The sequence below is a fragment of the Pongo abelii genome, chromosome 9, assembly GCF_028885655.2.
Source record: "Pongo abelii isolate AG06213 chromosome 9, NHGRI_mPonAbe1-v2.0_pri, whole genome shotgun sequence".
Classification (NCBI taxonomy): domain Eukaryota; kingdom Metazoa; phylum Chordata; class Mammalia; order Primates; family Hominidae; genus Pongo; species Pongo abelii.
This window is the reverse complement of record NC_071994.2, coordinates 9673132-9694212: the sequence shown is the minus strand read 5'-3', so window position 1 is coordinate 9694212 and position 21081 is coordinate 9673132. Positions and strand designations below refer to the sequence as shown.

The following is a 21081-nucleotide window of genomic DNA, read 5'->3' as shown; positions in this document are numbered from 1 at the left end:
CCAGCTGATCCCACAACCTCAGCTCAGCTTCTGACATGAGGAAGCTGCCACTCAGCAGCACGTCCCAGGCTCTGGTCACCTCCCCAGGTAGATGGACTCCAATCCCCCCGTGTCTCTGATACCAAGCCCGGCACTCTTCCTGTCCATTATTTCACACTGCCCAAGATGCGGAGGAAGGTCCCAGCAGTCAAGGACCCGTGGACAGGAAAGCAAGGGCTTGCCAAAGGATGATTCCAGACATACTGAGTGCTGGGCAGGGACAGGGGAAGCCACAACATGGAGACTCCCCAGGGCGTGGGGAGAGAAGAACAGACTTTTGCTTTCAGCACATTGTGCATAGCACATTTCAGCGCTCATTAAAGATGGAGTCTGGGCGGGGCACGGTGGCTCACACCTGTAATCCCAGGACTTCAGGAGGCTGAGGTTGGCAAATTAAGAGTTCGAGACCAGCCTGGCCAACCTGATGAAACCCTGTCTCTACTAAAAATACAAAAATTAGCCAGGCATGGTGGCACACGCCTGTATTCCCAGCTACTCGGGAGGTTGAGGCAGGAGAGTCGCTTGAACCCGGGAGGTGGAAGTTGCAGTGAGCCGAGATTGCGCCACTGCACTCCAGCCTGGACAACAGAGAGAGACCCTGTGTCAAAAAATAAAAATGAAAAAAGATGGAGTCTGCAAATAGCTGGGCCTCCCAGTAACTAAGTGACTTCCCCTGGGCTCTACGGGGCTCTTCACTGCCCGGTCCTCAGTGCACCTTCCCACGCTCACTCCCCTCCCCAACCCCCAGTCCTGCTGGCCCTTTGCCACCTCCAATGCCTTGTGCTTCTGAGTCTCTGCCATTCCTTTAATGTACTTACACATCTTTCTGGGAAGCCGTCTGGAACTTCTGGAAATGGGCAGGCAGTATAAATTATAAACAGCTGAGCTCTGAAGAGTCTGAGAGCATCCCAGGGCTTTGTTTGTTTGCAAATGGCAGTTGCGACCATAGCTCCTAGATTTTCCCAGGCGGTTCAAGCCCCAGAAAGACCAGGGTTCAAATCCTCGCTGTGTCCTGCTACTGTGTGAGCTTGGACAAGGCCCTTGGTTTCTCCGGGTTCTCATTGTCCTTGTCTGTAAAGTGGTGAAAATTCCCTCACTTTGCCAGGACTGTCATGATGACTGAAACAAAGTATGGAAAGTGGTCACCAGTGACCTCAGAAAGGATGAGTCCCTTGCTCTTGTCCTAGCTACCCCTAAAGATGGGAGGGCCTCATGTGGAGGCTGGTGCTGGGGAGTGGCCAGCCGAGCTCACGGAGCAAGGGACTGGAGGGCTGGCTGGGGTGCAATGGGGTGGGAAATGAAGCCCAACCCAGACTAGCTAGCGACTCGAAATGCAACAGACAAGACAGTGCTGCCCTTGGCAGAACCAGCACCAAGGATAGCACCAAGGGTGCAGGAGAGCTTTGGCCATGCAGGTCAGCAGTCAGTCATGGCCAGAGGACTCCAGAGATTCTCCAGTTTCTTTGTTTTGCAACTGGGGAAACTGAGGCCTGGCAAGAAGAGGGGAACTGGCCAAGTACAAGGAGGCAGCAGAAACAGGCAGACCCAGGTTCTGCTGCAGCCTCCACATGCTCTTCTCATCTTATTCCTCGCTGATCCAGCAAACATCTCAGGGCCTGGAGTGGAAATAACAGGGGCACAGGACACCCTTAGAGGGCAGGGAACATTTGTACCTGTTGTTGGTCTGCAGGAGCAGGACTGATTCCCAGAGGCCCCAGACCAGGGTCCCAGGAGCTGGAAAGGGGGCCCCATCCAGAAGAAAGTCTGGGGATCGGGTCCTCTGGAGAACTGAGTTCACCTGCAGCACACGTTCACCAAGCTTCGAGGTCTCAGACAGCCTTGTGCCCTCTCTGGACCTGTTTCCTCATGTGTAAAATGAAGGAACTTAACCAGGCGCCGTGGCTTACACCTATAATCCCAGCATTTTGGGAAGCCAAGGCAGGAGGATTACTTGAGCCCAGGAGTTTGAGACCAACCTGGGCAACACGGCAAGACCCCATCTCTACCAAAACAAACAAACAAACCAACAAACAAAAAAACCCAAAAACGAAAACAAAAATTAGCTGGGCATGGTGGCGTGAGCCTGTAGTACCAGCTACTCAGGAGGCTGAAGTGGGAGGATCACTTGAGCCTGGGAGGCAGAGGTTGCAATGAACTGAGATCACATCACTGCACTCCAGCCTGGGCGACAGAGCGAGACTCTGTCTCAAAATAACTAAAATAAAATGAAGGAACTTGACAATGACTTCTCAGGGTCCTTCTTGCTGTGCTGGAGGCCAGGGCCTGCCTGTGCCTCTTGGGAGGCCTTTTTCTAAACAAGGGACTAGCAATGAACCGAGGCTGGTGCTGCAGACAGAGACCTGGGTGCCTCCCCCAGCACTGCCCTCTGCCTTCCACCACGGGACTCAGTCTTCCCTTCCCGGCACCCGGCGGGAGGGGGTACCTATGAGATGCCCTTTTTTTTGAGACGGAGTCTCGCTCTGTCACCGAGGCTGGAGTGCAGTGGCGCAATCTCAGCTCACTGTAACCTCTGTCTCCCGAGTTCAAGCAATTCTTCTGCCTCAGCCTCCCGAGTAGCTAGGATTACAGGTGCCCAGCACCATGCCCGACACCACACCCAGCTAGTTTTTGTATTTTTAGTAGAGATGGGGTTTCGCCATGTTGGCCAGGGTGGTCTCGAACTCCTGACCTCAGGTAATCCACCTGCCTCAGCTTCCCAAAGTGCTGGGATTACAGGCATGAGCCACTGTGCCCAGCCAAGACGCCCTTTTTGATTTGGGCCTGGTGTGGGAGTTGGAATCTGTGGGGATCCCAGAGAGTGGGAGCCGGATCTGCCTCGGTTTGGGGGGCTGAGAAACCTGATGGTGAGAACAAGGCTGGTGAAGCCCTGCTGCTTCCTGTCTGTGTGAGCAGCTAGAAAGCAATTCACAAACCTCTATCCCTATTTCTGTCATGCAGCAACTATTTCCTGAGCATCTCCTATGTGGCAGGCCCTGCTCTAGGTGCTGGGAGACATCTGTTTTTTTTAAAAAAAAGATGCAAATCCTACCCTTGTGAAATTTCCATCCTAGGGAGGAGCAGGGAGACGATAATTACATTAAGCGAATTATCTAGTCTGGCGGGAGTCCACAGGTACCACGGGGAAAAGAGAGCTAGGTAAGGGCCGTGGGGAGTGTGGGGTGGGGGATTTCACATGTAAATAGTGGGGTCAGACTGAGCCTCGTTGAGACATTTGAACAAAAAAAAATTGTTTTTGACATTGGACATTTGAGCAAAGGATTGAAGAGGAGAGAACCATGACAGTGAGGTCCCAGCTGGGGTTGGGGGCAGAGTGGTGTAGTGGACTCCTGGGACTGGCAGGGTCCGGGGAGCAAGAGATTGGGGTGGAGGCCACGGGCCATTCATGCAGGGGCTCACAGGCCAGTGAGAACCTTGGGCTTTTACTCTGAAAGATACAGAGAGCACCAGAGAGCTCTGAGCAGAGGAGAATGTGATCTGACGCATAGGTTAAAAGGGTCCCTGGTCGGGCATGGTGGCTCACACCTGTAATCCCAGCACTTTGGGAGGCCGAGGCAGAAGTATCACTTGAGGTCAGGAGTTCGAGACCAGCCTGGCCAACATGATGAAAACCCACCTCTGTTAAAAATGCAAAAATTAGCTGGACGTAGTGGCGCATGCTTGGAAGGCTGAGGTGGGAGGATCACTTGAACCCAGGAGGTAGTGGCTGCAGTGAGCCGAGATTGCACCACTGAGCAAGACTCCGTCTCAAAATAAATAAACAGGCCAGGCACGGTAGCTCACACTTGTAATCCCAGCACTTTGGGAGGCAGATGTGGGCAGATCACCAGAGGTCAGGAGTTCGAGACCAGCCTGGCCAACATGGCGAAACCCTGTCTCTACTAAAAACACAAAAATTAGCTTGGTATGGTGGTGGATGCCTGTAATCCCAGCTACTCGGGAGGCTGAGGCAGGAGAATCGCTTGAACCCAGAAGGCAGAGGTTGCAGTGAGTCAAGATCATGCCACTGCACTCCAGCCTAGGTGACAGAGTGAGATTCCATCTCAAAATAATAATAATAATGATAATAAATAAAGATAAAAAATAAAAGGGTTCGCCGGGCGCAGTGGCTCATGCCTGTAATCCTAGCACTTTGGGAGGCCGAGGTAGGTGGATCACCTGCGGTCAGGAATTCGAGACCAGCCTGGCCAACATGATGAAACCCCATCTCTACTAAAAATACAAAAATTAGCCAGACATGGTGGCTCATGCCTGTAGTCCCAGCTGCTCTGGAAGCTGCGACACAAGAATCATTAGAACCCGGGAGGCGGAGGTTGCAGTGAGCCAAGATCACGTCACTGCACTCCAGCCTGGGTGACAGAGTGAGACTCTGTCTCAATAAATAAATAAATAAATAAATAAAAAAGGGTCCCTGTGCCTTGGAGCAGGGGAGCAGGGAAGCCGGTCAGGAGGCTGCTGCAGCGATCCAGGTGAGTGGGGGGTGGTCTGTCATGCGGAGAGAAGAGTGGTACCTGCCTCTTAGGTTCCGGAGTGAGGCCACAGCAGAACATGGGCAACCAGGGACAGCAGCTGCTCCTGCGTTTATTCACCAGGCCTGGCCCCATGGAGGCAAGAAGCATCTAGCACAGCTTTGCTCCCGAGGGGCCACAGGCAACAGCTGAGGTGTACGAGCACGTGGCTGTTGGAAGATCTCAGATTTTCAAGTCCTTTCTACCTCCTAAGGTTCTGGAAAAGCTTGCAGATGTCATGTGCCTTTGCGTGGTGAGTAACACCTCCTTTTGTCATCTGGAAGTTGGAGAGGATGCCTCTGCTGCCTCCCACACAGGCAGCTGGGCTAAGACCTGTAATGCAGATGCTTGAACACTCTGACTTGTCTTACAAGGCATGCAGCAGCGGCATGCAGGATGTACACAGCCACTGAATCATCACTGACCAGCACTGGGGACCTGGCTGCCTTTGGATGTGTAAAACCTACAGAGACTGAGCACAGCAGCTCACGCCTGTAATCCCAGCACTTTGGGAGGCCGAGGTGGGTGGATCACTCGAACCCAGGAGTTCAAGACCAGCCTGGCCAACATGGTGAAACTCCATCTCTACTAAAAATACAAAAATCAGCCAGGCGTGGTGGTGCATGCCTGTAATCCCAGCTACTCGGGAGGCTGAGGCAGGAGAATCACTTGAACCCAGTAGGTGGAGGTCACAGTGAGCCAAGATTGCACCACTGCACTCCAGCCTGGGTGACAGAGCGAGACTGTCTAAAAAAAACAAAAACAAAAAACAAAACAAAACAAAACCTACAGGAAGATTAGCGGTGGGAAGGCAGAACTATGGTCTGTATGCAGTTGCCATCTCTGTGCTTCCAGTTCTTTACTTATTAATTAGTAGGACAAAACCTACACTTGGGTAAGCTGCCAGCACGTGCTGGTTGGTGCCTCTGTCACAGGCATGTGGTCCAAAAAATAAGACTGGCATCTTAGATTGTCTTATCAGAGAGGGAAAACAGGTTTTCTGTCTTCTCATTAAAACTGTGACTTTATTATAAACAATCTAATATAAACAATGTAGTTTAAAAGAATTAAATAGGCCGGACATGGTGGCTCACGCCTGTAATCCCAACGCTTTGGGAAGCCAAGGTGGGGAGATCACTTGAGCCTAGGATTTTGAGGTTAGCCTGGGCAACAAGGTGACCCCAACCCTGCGCTCCAGCATGGGCCTGGGGCCCTGGCCTTGCCAATCTCACCTGGTCACAGTGATTGATGTCAGGAATAGGCACGTGACCCAAGCCAGACCAAGGAAGGCCAGGCCTGGGACTTTTGTTGGAGTTATTGGGAAAGTGGCAGGGGCTGGGGATGTGCCCCCATGGGGTGATACTAAGCTGGTGTCTTTGGTGGCCATCCTCCTGCCATGAGCGGGCTCTGCCTGAGAATGTAGCCAGCCCAGAGGACAGCAGATAGAGTAAGAGTCTGACTCCCAATGACATCGTTTGGGCCTCATGTCTGAAGCTGGTGCACTCTAGACTTGATAGTAATTTAACTTAGATCATCTATAAGGGAAAGAGATTCCTCTAACACAGATATCTGCCGCCTCCCGGTGAAGGTTTCATGAGCAGCTGCATGGAGAATACTTCACTTGCTGCAACACTGCAGAAAAATAAGGCAAGTCCACAGAGGGCAACAAATGACAGTGAAGGGTTAAACAGGGAAAACTAAGAATCCAGAGAACCCAGTTTCCCATCTCTTCGTGAGACTCCTTTATAAGCATAAGAAATCTGGAGCAATTTACACCAGATATAAGTGCTGCTTCTCACACATGAACACAATCATAACTTGCCCCTTCTTTTTTTTTAATTTTCTTTTGAGACAGTCTCATTCTGTCTCATACTGGCTGGAGTGCAGTGGCGCAATCTCGGCTCACTGCAACCTCCGCTGCCGCCCACCACCCCCGGGGTTCAAGTGATTCTCGTGCCTCAGCCTCCCAAGTAGCTGGGACTACAGGTGCGCGTGACCACACCCGGCCAATTTTTTGTATTTTTAGTAGAGACGAGGTTTTGCCATGTTGGCCAGGCTGGTCTCAAACTCTTGGCCTCAAGTGATCCACCCAGCTCGGCCTCCCAAAGTACTGAGATTACAGGTGTGAGCCACCGTGCCCAGCCTCATGATTATTTAAGAAAAAAAAATTTAAAAATAAAAAAAAATAGCTGGGCATGGTGGCACGTGCCTGTGGTCCCAGCTACTTGGGATGCTGAGGTGGGAGGATCATGTGAGCCTGGGAGGATGAGGCTGCAGTGAGCTGTGATCATGCTACTGCACTTCAGCCTGGATGACAGAACAAGACCCTGTCTCAAAAAAAAAAAAAAAAAAGAAAAGAAACAGAAACTGTGTGTCTAGAGCAAACTTAAAAATAAATATTTAGATATATAAACAAATAAATAAATAAATAAAATACTTGGGTATACTCCTTGCTAATGCTTAATGGTCAGCAATTCTAATTTAAGCAGAGTCTTCTCCCCCAGCCTTTTTTTCTTCTGGTTCCAGAATATAGAGTTTTGTTACTTTTCTTATTATTATAAAGGTAATCCATGAAATATAATGGCTGATTAAAACGATTTACTTTTTAAAATTAAAACTATAATGCCAAATTTTCACGCCCGGCACAGTGGGTCACGCCTGTAATCCCAGAACTTTGGGAGGTCAAGATGGGAGGATTGCTTGGGGCCCAGAGTTCGAGATCAGTCTGGGCAACATGGCAAAACCCAGTCTCTACAAAAAATACAAAAATTAGCTGCGTGTGGTGGCACAGAACTTTAGTCCCAGCTACTCAGATGGCTGAGATGGGAGGATCACCTGAGTCCAGGGAAATCAAGGCTGCAGTAATTCATGATTGTGCCACTGCACTTCAGCCTGCACCCTGTCTCAAAAATAATAATAATAATAATAATAATAATAATAATAATGTGAGACACTGTCTTAAAAATAATAATAATGCCAAATTTTTCTTTCTAGACGTTGGGTAAACATGCCTTGTTAAAAGGCTGTGGATCTCTATCCTCAAGTTACAAGCCACTTACTCGGCCGTAAGAAGTTTCCCCTTCAAAAGCAGGTTTCACAGATGTCACGATTTGGGTATTTTAATTTCACGATTCTTTCTTGTGAAAAAAAAAAATATATATATATATATATATATTCATATTCACAGTTATATATAACTACAGCTCTATACATCTTCTTTCCTAGTTTTCTTCCAAAGGTATTTCCCAAAGATTTTATTTAAGACCTCTCTTCTTTTCCTCTGCTTGAAAGAAAAAAAAAAGAAAGAAAAAAAGCCAGGTGCATTGGCTCACGCCTGTAATCCCAGCACTTTGGGAGGCCGAGGTGGGCGACTTGAGGTCAGGAGTTCGAGACCAGCCTGACCAACATGGTGGAACCCCCCGTCTCTACTAAAAATACACAATTAGCCAGGTGTGGTGGTGCACGCCTGTAATCCCAGTTACTTGGGAGGCTGAGGCAGGAGAATCGCTTGAACCTGGGAGACGGAGGTTGCAGTGAGCCGAGATTTTGCCATTGCACTCCAACCTGGGCAACAAGAGCAAAACTTCGTCTCAAAAAAGAAAAAAAAGGAAAAGAAAAAGAGCTCTCTTTCCTCCTTTCCATGAGGCAAATGAAAACACAGCTTGTAATGAGGCCCCTTACTTGTCTTTAAACACCTCTCCACTCAATTTCTAGCTACAGTCAGTTCTTCAAAAGTTAAACACAGGCCAAGTGGGGTGGCTCATGCCTGTAATCCCAGCACTTTGGAAGGCTGAGGTGAGAGGATCACCTAAGCACAGGAGTTCAAGACCAGCCTGGGTAACACAGCGAGACCCTTGTCTCTACAAAAAAATTTTAAAAATTAGCTGGGCTTGATGGCATGCACCTGTAGTCCCAGCTACTCAGGAGACTGATGTGGGAGGACTGCTTGAGGCTGCAGTGAGCCATGATTGTGCCACTGCACTCCAGCCTGGGTGACGGAGTGAGACCCTGTCTCTAAAATATGTTTAAAAAGTTAAACATAGTTGGCCGGGTGCGGTGGCTCACGCCTGTAATCCCAGCACTTTGGGAGGCCAAGGCGGGAGGATCAAGAGGTCAGGAGATCGAGACCATCCTGGCTAATGCAGTGAAACCCTGTCTCTACTAAAAATACAAAAAATTAGCCAGGCGTAGTGGCGGGCACCTTTAGTCCCAGCTACTCGGGAGGCTGAGGCAGGAGAATGGCGTGAACCCATGAGGCAGAGCTTGCAGTGAGCTGAGATTGTGCCACTGCACTCCAGCCTGGGTGACAGAGCGAGACTCCATCTCAAAAAACAACAACAACAACAACAAAAAAAAAACTTACACATACTTCCTGAACTCCCCCTTTTTCACAGAGCTTGGATGTTGTTGTTGGTTTTTTTTCTAATTTCTATTCACTGAAATTCTACTATCAGTATGGACAGGCAAGACTTTAAGCCAGATATTTGAACAAGTTCTTTCAATGCTACTGGTAGGAAATAAAACAATCCAAGGCTGGGTGCGGTGGCTCACACCTGTAATCCCAGCCCTTTGGGAGGCTGAGGAAGGCAAATCTCTTGAGGCCAGGAGTTTGTGACCAGCTGGCCAACATGGTGAAACCCGGTCTTTACTGAAAATATAAAAATTAGCCAGGCATGGTGGCTCATGCCTGTAATCCCAGCTACTCAGGAGGCTGAGGCAGGAGAATCGCTTGAACCCGGGAGGCGGAGGTTGCAGTGAGCCGGGATTGTGCCACTGCACTCCAGCCTGGGTGATAGAGCCAGACTCTGTCTCAAAGAAAAAAGAAAATACAGAAACGCCCAAGGCAATAATTTTATGTTCTCCCAAACTTACTCCCCAGTTAACAGCTGCGTTGCACTGATTTTCAAACTTTTGTGATTGTGACTCATAGTGAGAAGTACACATATCTGTATAAATATCTGAAACAAATGTGTCACCAAACACTACTTACCTTTACTACAAGGCTAAAGGTAGTAATGTTTTCAGTTCTGTTCATTCTATTTCATTTTTGTTAATGCTACTAGGTTGAACCATTTGAAATACATCTGTGTATCAAAACTGTCAAATATGGGCAATTTCATACAGTTCAACTTATTTGTGACACTGATTTTACAATCCACTTCCTTAATGGAATGCATCTCATAGATTAAAAAACATTGCTAAGTGGGCATATTTCCAGTTAATGTTATTTTTAAAACTAAAACAGGACTGAATTTGTTTTTGTTTCTGTTTTTCACTTAATACGGCGCGGACATCTTTCCACACTGGTATCTTACAGCTCCACCTCACTGTTTTCTGTTTCTTTGAGACAGGGTCTAACTCTGTCATGAAAGCTAGAGTGCAGTGTGGCATGATCACGGCTCACTGCAGCCTCGTCCTCCTGGGCTCCCACCTCAGCCTCCTAAGTAGCTGGGACTACAGATGTGCACCACCACACCTAATTTTTTTTTTTTTTTTTTGAGACAGACTCTTTCACCCAGGCTGGAGTGCAGTGGCACAATTTCAGCTCACTGCAACCTTCGCCTCCTGGGTTCAAGTGAGCACGTCTGGCTAATTTTTCTATTTTTTATAGAGATGGGAGTATCCCTAAGTTGGCCAGGCTGGTCTTGAACTCCTGGGCTCAAGCAGTCCACTCACCTCTGCTTTCCAAAGTGCTGGGATTAGACATGAGCCACTGCGCCTGGCCCACTTCACTGTTTTAAGGGCTTCGTGGAATCCACATGCACCTACCCCGCCTCAGGTAACCTGCCCTCACTGGAGGCACTTAGGTTTTTTCCAATTTCTTGCTGTTCCAAACCATGCCACAGTGAACTTCGTTGTCATAAATGTTCCTGTGCAGTGCCAGAATGTCTGTGGTGCAGGCTCCTAGAAGCAGGATGGCAGGCTCCTACCTCTAGACATTTTTTTTTTTTTTTTTTTGAGACGGAGTCTCACTCTGTCGCCCAGGCTGGAGTGCAGTGGCACAATCTCGGCTCACTGCCACCTCCACCTCCTGGGTTCAAGCAATTCTCTGCCTCAGCCTCCTGAATAGCTGGGATTACAGGTGCCGCCACCACGCCCAGCTAATTTTTTGTATTCTTAGTAGAGACGGGGTTTCACCATATTGGCCAGGCTGGTCTTGAACTCCTGACCTCGTGATCCACCCGCCTCGGCCTCCCAAAGCGCTGGGATTACAGGCGTGAGCCATGGCGCCCAGCCAGCATTTCCCATTTTGATCTTAGCTGCGTTTCAAAGCCTCTGGGTAGGCGCTATGCTCACTTTCTTCCTTTGTGTGTGTGTGATGGAGGGTAAATGGTGCTGACCGAAGGGTCCCACTCAGGCAGCCTATCTGTTCAGCCCTCCTCTGACCACAAGCCCCTTTCTGCAAGATGGTTAGCTCCAGCTTCTTCCAGACCTCTCTCTAGGCAAACTTCATGGAGGCATGAAGACATTGTGCTTTACCATTTACTAGTTTACCATTTACTAGACCTGAGTTTGAATCTCACCCATGCTCCTTAAACACTCTGGATTCCATTATCGTAGCTATGAAAACAATATAAACCTCTCAGGGTTGCAGGGAATGAAGGTGAACACGTGGAGTGCGTTGCAGTTACACAGGAGTTAGCCATTGTCTTCAGCTGGTGCTGACAGCTCTTTCCCAAGCATGAGACAGGCTCTTCCGTGCTGCCTATTCACACTTACCCTGCAGCCGGCTGGGGCCCGAATTAAGACAATAAGGCTCTCTCCAGAGTTTACGAAAGGGCTTGGTCCTTGACCTATTTCCTCACTTCTTCTGGACTTCTTGAGCGCTAAGGTAAAGAATGAAACTCTTGGACAAAGCCATTCATTCAACAACAAGTATTTATTGAGCACCTACTGCATGCCAGCCACTGTGCTAAGCATCATCTGGGCCTCAGTTTTTCCATCCGCAAAAGTAGGAACTGTGCTTCTCAACAGGGAAACGCTGGGCCTCTGGGTGGGGGCAGCCTTTGGGGCGGGACTACAATTCCGTCATTGGAACCCAGGGACGCCCCGCATGTTTCCGAACGGCCTCCAGGGGGCACCGCCGCCCTGAATTGAGAGCCACCGGAGCCGGGTAGCGGGAGGTCCAACTTTCTGCTCTGTCAGAGGACGATGCGGAGGGCCCAGATGAGCAGGATTTGGACCGTGCTGCTGGGAACAGGGGCCTACACTGGCCCCAGGATGAGTTCGTCCGTACCTGGGGGCCCTGGGTTCTGACTCTCAGGTCAGACGCAGCCAAGATGCAACTCAAGAACTTCAAGGTTTCCGCTCCGGCCGAGAGCCCCGGTCCGGCAGGGGAAAGGGTGGGGGAGTCGCCCTTGCTCCCCCAGCCTCAGCCCTCGAGGCGCACCGTCAGGGCGGGCGGCAGCACAGAAACCCCCTGCGCCGCTAGAGGGACCCTCGCAGCCGCGTCGCAGGCGACCTCGCGGTCACGTGTCGTGGGGGCGGGACCAAACGAGCGTCCGGCCAATCGGCTATGGCGTCGGCGAGCGTGATAGCCAATAGGAACCGGGAGCGGGGTCCCGGGACTGGGAAGAAACGGCGGCCGGGAGGGGGCTCCGGGGACCATGGGGCTCCTGACCATTCTGAAGAAGATGAAGCAGAAAGAGCGGGAGCTGCGACTGCTCATGCTGTATCCTCCCGGACGCCGGAGCCGCGAGGGTAGCGGGGCCCCGCCGGGCGGGCGGTGCCGGGCGCCCCCTGTCGGGAGCCGAACGCGGCGGCCGGCGCGTCCCAACTGCCCCTGGCGTCACCACGCGGGCCCCACCAATCGCCCCGGCGGGCCGGGAGGAGCCGCACCCCCGGACTGGGGCAGGGGCCAGCTCCGAGGGCCGCAGAAGCGGGCCTGCAGGCTCAGCGGCAGGGCTGGGCGGCCCGAATGTCAGGGGCGGTGGGTCCCGGAGATGATTCGGACGCCACCACCCGGCGGCCTGGCCCAAGCGTGGGGCCGCTGCCCTCCCGGCTCTGATCTCCTCCCCCGGGCCCGAGGGTTCCAGGCCCCGGCCCCGCCCTCGAGCTCCGAATCCCGGGGGCGTGCGGGGTGGTGGGTGGCGGGTGTGGGCTCCGCGGATCCTTTCGAGCGTGGATCCAACAGTCCGTCTCTTTGGTGCTACGCGGCCCGTGGTTGTCCCTGTGGCTGAGGATGTGTGTGTGGGCCCGAGTGCCCCGTGCGCCCTGTGCGCCTTCTGAGTCCAGTTAGGCGCCCGCACCTGTTCCCTCTGCTCTGCGCTGGGCCCCGCGGGGGAATGGCAGGGGAGATAAGACGCTTACATGCACATATAACTTAATAATCACATCATGACTGTTTTATTTTTTGAGCCAGGGTCTTGCTCTGTTGCCCTGGCTGGAGTGCAGTGGCGCAATCAAGGCTCACTGCAGCCTCCAGCTTCTAGGCTCAAGTGATCCTCCCGCCTCAGCCTCCCAAAACTCTGGGAATATAGGCATGAGCCACGGAGTCCGGCCCATGTCTGTTTTATTTTATTTTATTTTATTTGAGACGGAGTTTCGTTCTTGTTGCCCAGGCTGGAGTGCAGTGGCGCAATCTCGGCTCACTGCAACCTCCGCCTCCTGGGTTCAAGCTATTCCCCTGCCTCAGCCTCCCAAGTAGCTGGGATTACAGGTGCCCGCCACCACGCCCGGCTATTTTTTAAAATATATTTCTAGTAGAGACGGGGTTTCACTTTGTTGGTCAGGCTGGTCTCGAATTCCTGAGCTCAAGTGATCCACCCGCCTTCGCCTCCCAAAGTGTTGGGATTACAGGCGTGAGCCACCGCGCCCGGCCCCATGTCTGTTTTAAAGAACTTTGAGAAAAGCATACAGTTCACCCATTTGATAAATATTGAGTGCCTAATATGTGCTAGACACTGTCCTAGAGGCCAGGCTAATAAAACAAAAAAATCTTACCTTCATGGAAATTCTGTAATTCGCGGGGGGTAGAAAGACAACACAGGAAGTAAGTAAAATATGTAATAGAGGCTGGGTGCAGTGGCACACACGTGGTAACCCTAGCACTTTGGGAGGCTGAGGTGGGAGGCTTGCTTGAGCCCAGGTGTTTGAGACCAGCCTGGGCAACATAGTGAGACCCCGTCTCTATTTATACATATATATATTCTCCATACATACTATATATATATGGGCCATGCTTTGGACCATGCTTCTGGGGAACAGGGCCTTTTACTGCTCCAGGATGAACTCCCACTACATACATATGTATGGAGAACAATGCAATTTAGGGTGGTCAAAGAAGTCCACTGTATGATGGCAGGGTGCGGTGGCTCATGCCTGTAATCCCAGCCCTTTGAAAGGCTGAGGCGGATGGATCACTTGAGGTCAGGAGTTTGAGACCAGCCTGGCCAACATGGTGAAATCCTGTCTCTACTGAAAATACAAAAATTAGCTGGGTGTGGTGGTGGACACCTTTAATCCCAGCTACCCAGGAGGCTGAGGCAAGAGATTTGCTAGAATGTGGGAGGCAGAGATTGCAGTGAGCTGAGATCGTGTCATTGCACTCCAGCCTGGGTGACCAGTGAAACTCTGTCTCAAAAAAAAAAAAGTGACAATTGAGTACATGAGGGAGGTGAGAGTTGAATCATATAGCAATCGGGGGAAACTTTAAAGCAAAGGGAACAGCAAGTCAGAGGCCCTGGGAGGACTAACTGGTGTGTTCAGAGGACTGGCGAGGAGGGCAGTATGGCTGGAGTGGGGAGGAGCGTTGACTGGGAACCACCTCACCTAGGGCCTTTTGGTTTTTGGTTTTCCCTTTCAGTGAGAAGTGCAGTGGCGAGAAGGAATCGGAGACCAGTTAGGCCACTGCAGTGATGCCAGGTGAGATAGGATGGTGGCTTGGACCAGAATGGAAGTGGTGAGGTCATGGAAGTTTCTGGCCTGAGCAATTAGAAGGGTGAGGAACCATTTGCTGAGATGGAGAGGACTGGGGGAGGAGCAGGTTCAGGGTGGAGATGAGAACCCTGTGTGTGCCTGTGTGTGCCATGTGAGATGCCTCTGAGTTAGCCCGGAAGTGTCAGGCAGGCAGCTGGATGCAGGCACTGAGGTCCAGTGTGTGGGAGGTACACATTTGGGTGTTATCAGGATAGAGATGGTATTTGAAGCTGTGATCCTGGATGAGGTCACCCAGGGATGAGCGTGGCCAGAGAAGAGAACCCGGTTGTACCAGGATGAAGTCAGGTGAGGACGAGAACCAGGTGAGGGTGTGTCCCAGTGCCAAGGGCAGCGCATGTGCTGGGGAGGAGGGCGAGCCACTCCATCAGGTGCTGAGTGGGGAACAGAAGATGACTGAGCACTGTCCCAGCACTAGAGGGCCACAGGGAGGTCTTTGGGGACTGACCTTGGTAAGAGCAGTTTTGGCCACAGTGGCAGCAAAAGCCTGATGGGAGTGTGTTCTTGGAAGAGCAAGAAGGCAGAAATGGGGGTGAGCACAAACAACTATTCTGAGATTTCCTGTAAAAGGAAAGATATAAATGAATAACTAGATGGGGCAGAGGGATCAAGGGCTTTGTTTGCTCTTTTTTTTTTTTTTTTTTTTTTAAATGAGACGGGGTCTCACTGAGTCGCCCAGGCTGGAGTACAGTGGTGTGATCTTGGCTCATTGCAACCTCTGCCTCCCGGGTTCAAGCAATTCTCCTGTCTCAGCCTCCCGAGTAGCTGGAACTACAGACGCCTGCCACCACGCCTGGCTAATTTTTGTAGTTTTAGTAGAGATGGGGTTTCATCTTGTTGGTCAGGCTGGTCTCGAACTCCTGACCTCAGGTGATCCACCCACCTTGGCCTCCCAAAGTGCTGGGATTACAGGTGTGAGCCACTGCGCCCGGCCTATTTGCTCTTTTTAAGGTGGGAGAAAGAACAGCAAGCTCATCAGCCAGTGGGGATGATCAAGAGGGGAAGGAAACATGGATGATGGGTTGGGGACAGGGGGTCATCAGCGGCCAGGTTCCAGGGGCTAAGGCTGGGCCTCAGGGGAAGTGCCCTCCTCACCCCTCTCCTGGGCCTGGGTCATTCGCCCCAGCTGTGATGAGCAGGGAAAGGTGGTCGAGTCCAGGACCTTCCCACCCCACCATGCCCAACTGAGCTGCAGTGTTGGGAGGATAGAGGAGGGTGGTTCCCTCCACAGGTAAGCACATAAGCACACCCATTAATTTGCACTGTGCAGTAGCAGGTCTGGAATATTCCAGAAACAAATGAGGGTGGCTGCCTCCAGATGTTTGTTCTTACCTTAGTTCTTCAAAAAGCTTGCTCCTTGTATTTTGAGTCTCAGCTCCAGACACCTCAGAGAGGCCTTCCCCGGCACCCGAGCTGAAAGAGCCTCCTCCGATGGCCTTGTTGGAAAGCCTCTCTATTGTGTTGATGGCGCTAGCCAGGATCTGGCAGGGCCTTCTTTTCTCATTTGTTTGTACTTTATTGACTGTCTTCCCACTAGAGTGTAAGCTTCCTAAGGGCAGGGCTTTGTCCTCTAGCACCCAGAAGAGAGTCTGGCACATAGTAGGTGTTCGACAAATTGAGGAGCTTTTGTTCAGTAGAGATGATATTTATAATTTGATACTTTCATATTTATTGTGGGCCGATTATGGTCAGGCGTGTGCTCAACTCAGTTTGATACATGGTGGGAAATGAAATAATGAGTCCCCTAAGGGGCTCTGTGGCGATGTCACCACCTGGCAGAGAACAGGGACTTCTCCTTAACCTGCTGTGCCCCAGTGGCCTGGACAATGCTGGAAAGACAACCATCCTGAAGAAGTTCAATGGGGAGGACATTGACACCATCTCCCCAACGCTGGGCTTCAACATCAAGACCCTGGAGCACCGAGGGTGAGCAGGGGCCCCGTGGGTGGGCCAGCCCAGAGCAGGGCAGGGAAGGTGGGAGAGGGGCCCAGCTGACCCTCCTGTCACCCGCTTCTTGCCCAGATTCAAGCTGAACATCTGGGATGTGGGTGGCCAAAAGTCCCTGCGGTCCTACTGGCGGAACTACTTTGAGAGCACCGATGGCCTCATCTGGGTAGTGGACAGCGCGGACCGCCAGCGCATGCAGGACTGCCAGCGGGAGCTCCAGAGCCTGCTGGTGGAGGAGGTGGGCAGCTCCTACCCTTTGTGTACATGTATGGACGTGTGGCCGCCTTCTCAGCAGATGCCCAGAGGGGCCCGTGGCCCCAGAGGGAAACTAGAGGCAGGATCCCTTCCTTCACTGGGCCCCCACCATGGGAGGCCCATGGTGCCAGAGGCAGGACACATGCTGTGGACTGAGATTGAGTTAACGTCCCTGTGGTGTTACTGCGTCACTACCCTGAGCATCAGTTTCTGTGCCTTGAAATGGTGATGATGACACCCACGTCACTGGGCTTTAGGGAGGATGACCCAAGGCCAGTATGAAGCTTCAAGAGGCCATGGAGCCTGGCTCAAGAGTCTGACTCTTCGCGGTGTGACCTCAGCCGGGGGTGGTGGCACGCACCTGTAGTCCTAGCTACTCTGGAGGCTCAGACAGGAGGATGAGTTGAGCCTAGGAGGTCGAGGCTGCAGTGAGCTGTGATCGTGCCACTGCATTCCAGCCTCCTGGGCGACAGAGCAAGACCCTGTCTCAAAAAAAAAAGGAAGGGGCCGGGCACGGTGGCTCACGCCTGTAATCCCAGCACTTTGGGAGGCCGAGGCGGGTGGATCACGAGGTCAGGAGATTGAGACCATCCTGGCTAACACGGTGAAACCCTGTGTCTACTAAAAATACAAAAAATTAGCCGGGCGTGGTGGCAGGCGCCTATAGTCCCAGCTACTCAGGAGGCTGAGGCAGGAGAATGGTGTGAACCTGGGAGGCGGAGCTTGCAGTGAGCTGCGATTGTGTCACTGTACTCCAGCCTGGGCAACAGAGTGAGACTCCATCTCAAAAAAAAAAAAAAAAAAAAAAGACACTTGCAAAGATAGTACAGGAAAAAAAGGACACTTGCAAAGATAGTACAGAGGTCAGAGGTCCCCCATATACCCTTTACCTTGCTTCCCCATCTTACCTAACCATGGCCTGTCCAAACTAATAAATCAACACTGGTGAATTACTATTATCTTAATTACAGATTTTATTTGAATTTCACCAGTTTTTCCACTAATACACTTTTTGTGTTCCAATGTTTGATTCAGGCTACAACATTGCGTTTAGTTGAAAATGAGGACACTTTGAGAGTGAAAGGGGGGATTCTGCAGGCGGAGTGGGGACTGTCCTGGGCACACCGCACACATCTCCTGTGTGGGTGGAGCAGGTCAAACGAGATCAGGGCCGTCAAATGCTGGTCAAGGCAGGTCAAGGCCCAAGGGTTAGACCTGTCCACCCACATCTCTCCCAATCACGGACATCTGTGTGGAAACAACTAGAATCAGAGGTGGACAGTGAGGCCTGTTGGGAGTGGAATGGTTAAAGGGCTGTGTGAACCCAGAAGAGGGAGAGGTCACATCCTCTGTGCATGTCTGGTCATCAGATTGGAGCAGTCTAGAACCACAGAGAGCTCAGGGATCATCTTATCCAACACCCCTCCCTGTTTATGGAAGAGGAAGCTGGAGCATGGGGACAGCGGTGTCCCCTGGGTGGTGGTTGGCTGGAACCAGAATCCTGGCCCAGGGCTGCTCTGCCCATGTGGGCCAGCCTTGATGGCTGTGTCCACAAACTTACTCCTGGGCCTCTCCCACCACCACGGGGCCTCACCTTGATCTTCCAGGTCGATCCTTCACCCCAGATGCTCTGGGCCATTAGAGGAGGGGTCAGGCTGTCCTCTGAGTCCCCACGCCACCCCTCTATCTTCTCTCCCCCAGCGCCTGGCCGGAGCAACCCTCCTCATCTTTGCTAACAAGCAGGACCTGCCTGGAGCACTGTCCTCTAACGCCATCCGCGAGGTGAGTCCAGGCCCCAGGACAGGCTCGCTGAGGGAAAGGGGCACACATTTATTTATTTTAAAAGCATTTATTAAAAATAACCAAAAAGGCTGGGTGCAGTGGCTCACACCTGTAATACCAGCACTTTGGGAGGCCAAGGCGAGTGGATCACCTGAGGTCAGGAGTTCGAGATCAGCCTGACCAACGTGATGAAACCCCGTCTATACTAAAAATACAAAAATTAGCCAGGTGCAATGGCGTGCGCCTGTAATCCCAGCTACTCAGGAGGCTGAGACAGGAGAATCGCTTGAACCCAGGAGGTGGAGGTTGCAGTGAGCCAAGATCACGCCATTGTACTCCAGCCTGTGGGAAAAGAGTGAGACTTTGTCTCAAAAAAAAAGGAAAATAAGAAAAGCATTTATTAGCCCCTGCTAGGTGGCAGGACCTATGCAGGGCACTGGGGATCCAGTGATTAATAAGGCATGGGGTGGCCCACAGCCTGGGGAAGGCAGAGCTGCGCATGTGTTGTTCACAGGCTAACAGTAGCCAGCACATAGTGCTTTCAGTATGCTCTGCTCCTTACATGGATTAACTCATTTCATTCTCACAACAACCTCATGAGGTGAGAACTATTATTTTACAGATGGTGAAGCAGGCTCACAGAGATTAGGTAACTTGTCCCAGGTCACACAGCCACTAAATAGACAGGAAGCCTGTCTGACCCCAGAGCCCACGTTTTAACCATGATTCTAGTACTCAAGCACCACAGTGAGAAACAGCAGGGTTAAAATCTTGGCTCTGCCGCTTGTGAGCTATGTTCCCCTAGGCAGGTTGCTTAACCTCTCTGAACTTTGGTTTCCTCCTTGGTGAAATGGTCGACACGATCCCTGACTCATGAGGGCTTGAGGAGAATGAGTGAGAGAGGACGTGTGGGGCTCCTAGCACGATGCCCGGATTCTGGTGGATGCTCAGGAGCCCACGCTGCATTTACATCACTAAGGGGCAGCACTGGCGTGGTACTGGACAGAGAAGCCCAGGTGCCCCTGGGGGCTGACAAACTCTCCCTGGGACTGGCGGGGCTTCCTGGATGGGATGACCTGGAGCAGGGCCTTGAGGGAGGCGTGGGGTTCCTCTGGGCTGGGGAGGGAAGGGGCTGACGGCAGGCAGGGTCTGCAGTCACTGGCCACCACCATCAGCACCTTTGTCCTCCCAGGCCCTGGAGCTGGACTCCATCCGCAGCCACCACTGGTGCATCCAGGGCTGCAGCGCCGTCACTGGGGAGAACCTGCTGCCGGGCATCGACTGGCTCCTGGATGACATTTCCAGCCGCATCTTCACAGCTGACTGAACCACTCCAGATACCCCCCACCTAGCAGTCCAGGTCCCCCAACCTTCACCAAACACTACCCATGGGGGGATGGGAGTCAGCCAGCCAAACTAACACTCCCCTTCCTCCACCCCAACCTGCTGCTGCTGCCTGCTGCTGCTCTGTGGCCACCCGGCTCCCGTGGCGGGAGGGCTGTGCCCTGGCTGTCTCCCTGGCTCCTGACCTGGCCTTTGGCTACCATACCAAGAAGAGAGGGCTGGGCGGGGAGGAGCTGCTACTGCTGCTACCGAGGCTGTGGGCCTCATCCTTCACTTAGCTGCGAAATAAACCGCTCCTTGCCCGATTCCTGGCTGAGTCATTTGTTGATTCAGCAGCGTTAGAGACCACCTGGGGCCCATAATCCAGCAGGGGACAGAAAGGAACAGATCATTGCAGTCGATGGTGAACTGCAGCAATGTCAAAGGGATGCAGAAAAAGTTATAGAAGCATGGGACACGGTGCAACTGATTCCATCTGGAGGAGTCAAGGCAGGCTTCCTAGAGGAGGTCACATTAAAGCTGGGAGTAAAGCGTGAGTAGTTTTCTAGGTAGAGGAAGGGGAAGACAGTTCACCAGGGGATCTCCAACTCTCATAGGTATGAATTAGAAAAAGGGGCACAGCTCCTGACCAGGGCTCCAACTTTTTGCATGGAACATGGGCTGAAATTCAGCTCCCAATTCTCTGTCGCAGCCAGGAACCCATGTGCAGTGGACAACCTGAACAGCTGTACAAGGCCAGCACAGGTTCAGGCAGAGGGGATCACAGGACAGGCATGAAGAGCAAGGGCTCTTGGGAAATGGGGAGGTACATAGAGTCATGTGTAGGAGGGAGTGCAGTCAGAGGGCGGGAGGGGGGCCACATCAGGCAGGGGTAGCTGAGGCCTTCCCTGAAGGCTACAGGAACTCTGAAGCAGTGCCAGGCTGGGAAAGGATAGGAAATGAGGCCACCCCAGGGGTCCAATCCAAGTGGCAAGACTGGCGGATGTTTTCATGGCACAGGGTCCTAGCAGCTGCTTACTCTGCAGGGCTCTGTGTGAAGGGGTGGCCTGTCCCTCCAAACCTGTGGGTATATCTCGTCAGGTGGGACGAGAGACTGAGAAAAGAAATATGACACAAAGTATAGAGAAAGAAAAGTGGGCCCAGGGGACCGGTTCAAGGACCTGCACTGGGACCGGTCTCTCAGTTTCTTCAGTTTTTATTGATTATTATTTTCACTATCTCAGCAAGAAGAATGCAGTAGGAGAGCAGGGTG

General features: G+C 51.9%; 1 protein-coding gene across 4 annotated transcripts; it reads left to right on the top strand.

Moving 5' to 3' along the window:
• The first annotated feature begins 10874 nt into the window (after positions 1-10874).
• On the top strand, positions 10875-20134 carry ARL2 (ADP ribosylation factor like GTPase 2). 4 transcript variants are annotated; one of them, XM_009246179.3, is made up of 5 exons: positions 10875-12237; positions 16317-16427; positions 16524-16686; positions 18405-18485; positions 19678-20134. In XM_009246179.3, exons 1-5 carry the CDS (start codon positions 12173-12175, stop codon positions 19810-19812), a joined length of 555 nt encoding a protein of 184 aa, XP_009244454.2. In that variant the 5' UTR covers positions 10875-12172; the 3' UTR covers positions 19813-20134. The 4 variants fall into 4 exon arrangements, with proteins under 4 accessions (XP_009244454.2, XP_024110927.1, XP_063584449.1 ...); XM_024255159.3 differs by having other exon boundaries at positions 18311-18485; positions 19678-19845; XM_063728379.1 differs by having other exon boundaries at positions 18405-20134.
• Positions 20135-21081: the final 947 nt, after the last annotated feature.

Coding starts and splice junctions, on each gene's coding strand:
- ARL2 (XM_063728379.1), top strand. CDS start 12,173: ATGGGGCTCCTGACCATTCTGAAGAAGATGAAGCAGAAAGAGCGGGAG. Junction 16,428..16,523: donor AAGACCCTGGAGCACCGAGG/GTGAGCAGGGGC, acceptor CTTCTTGCCCAG/ATTCAAGCTGAACATCTGGG. Junction 16,687..18,404: donor AGAGCCTGCTGGTGGAGGAG/GTGGGCAGCTCC, acceptor TCTCTCCCCCAG/CGCCTGGCCGGAGCAACCCT.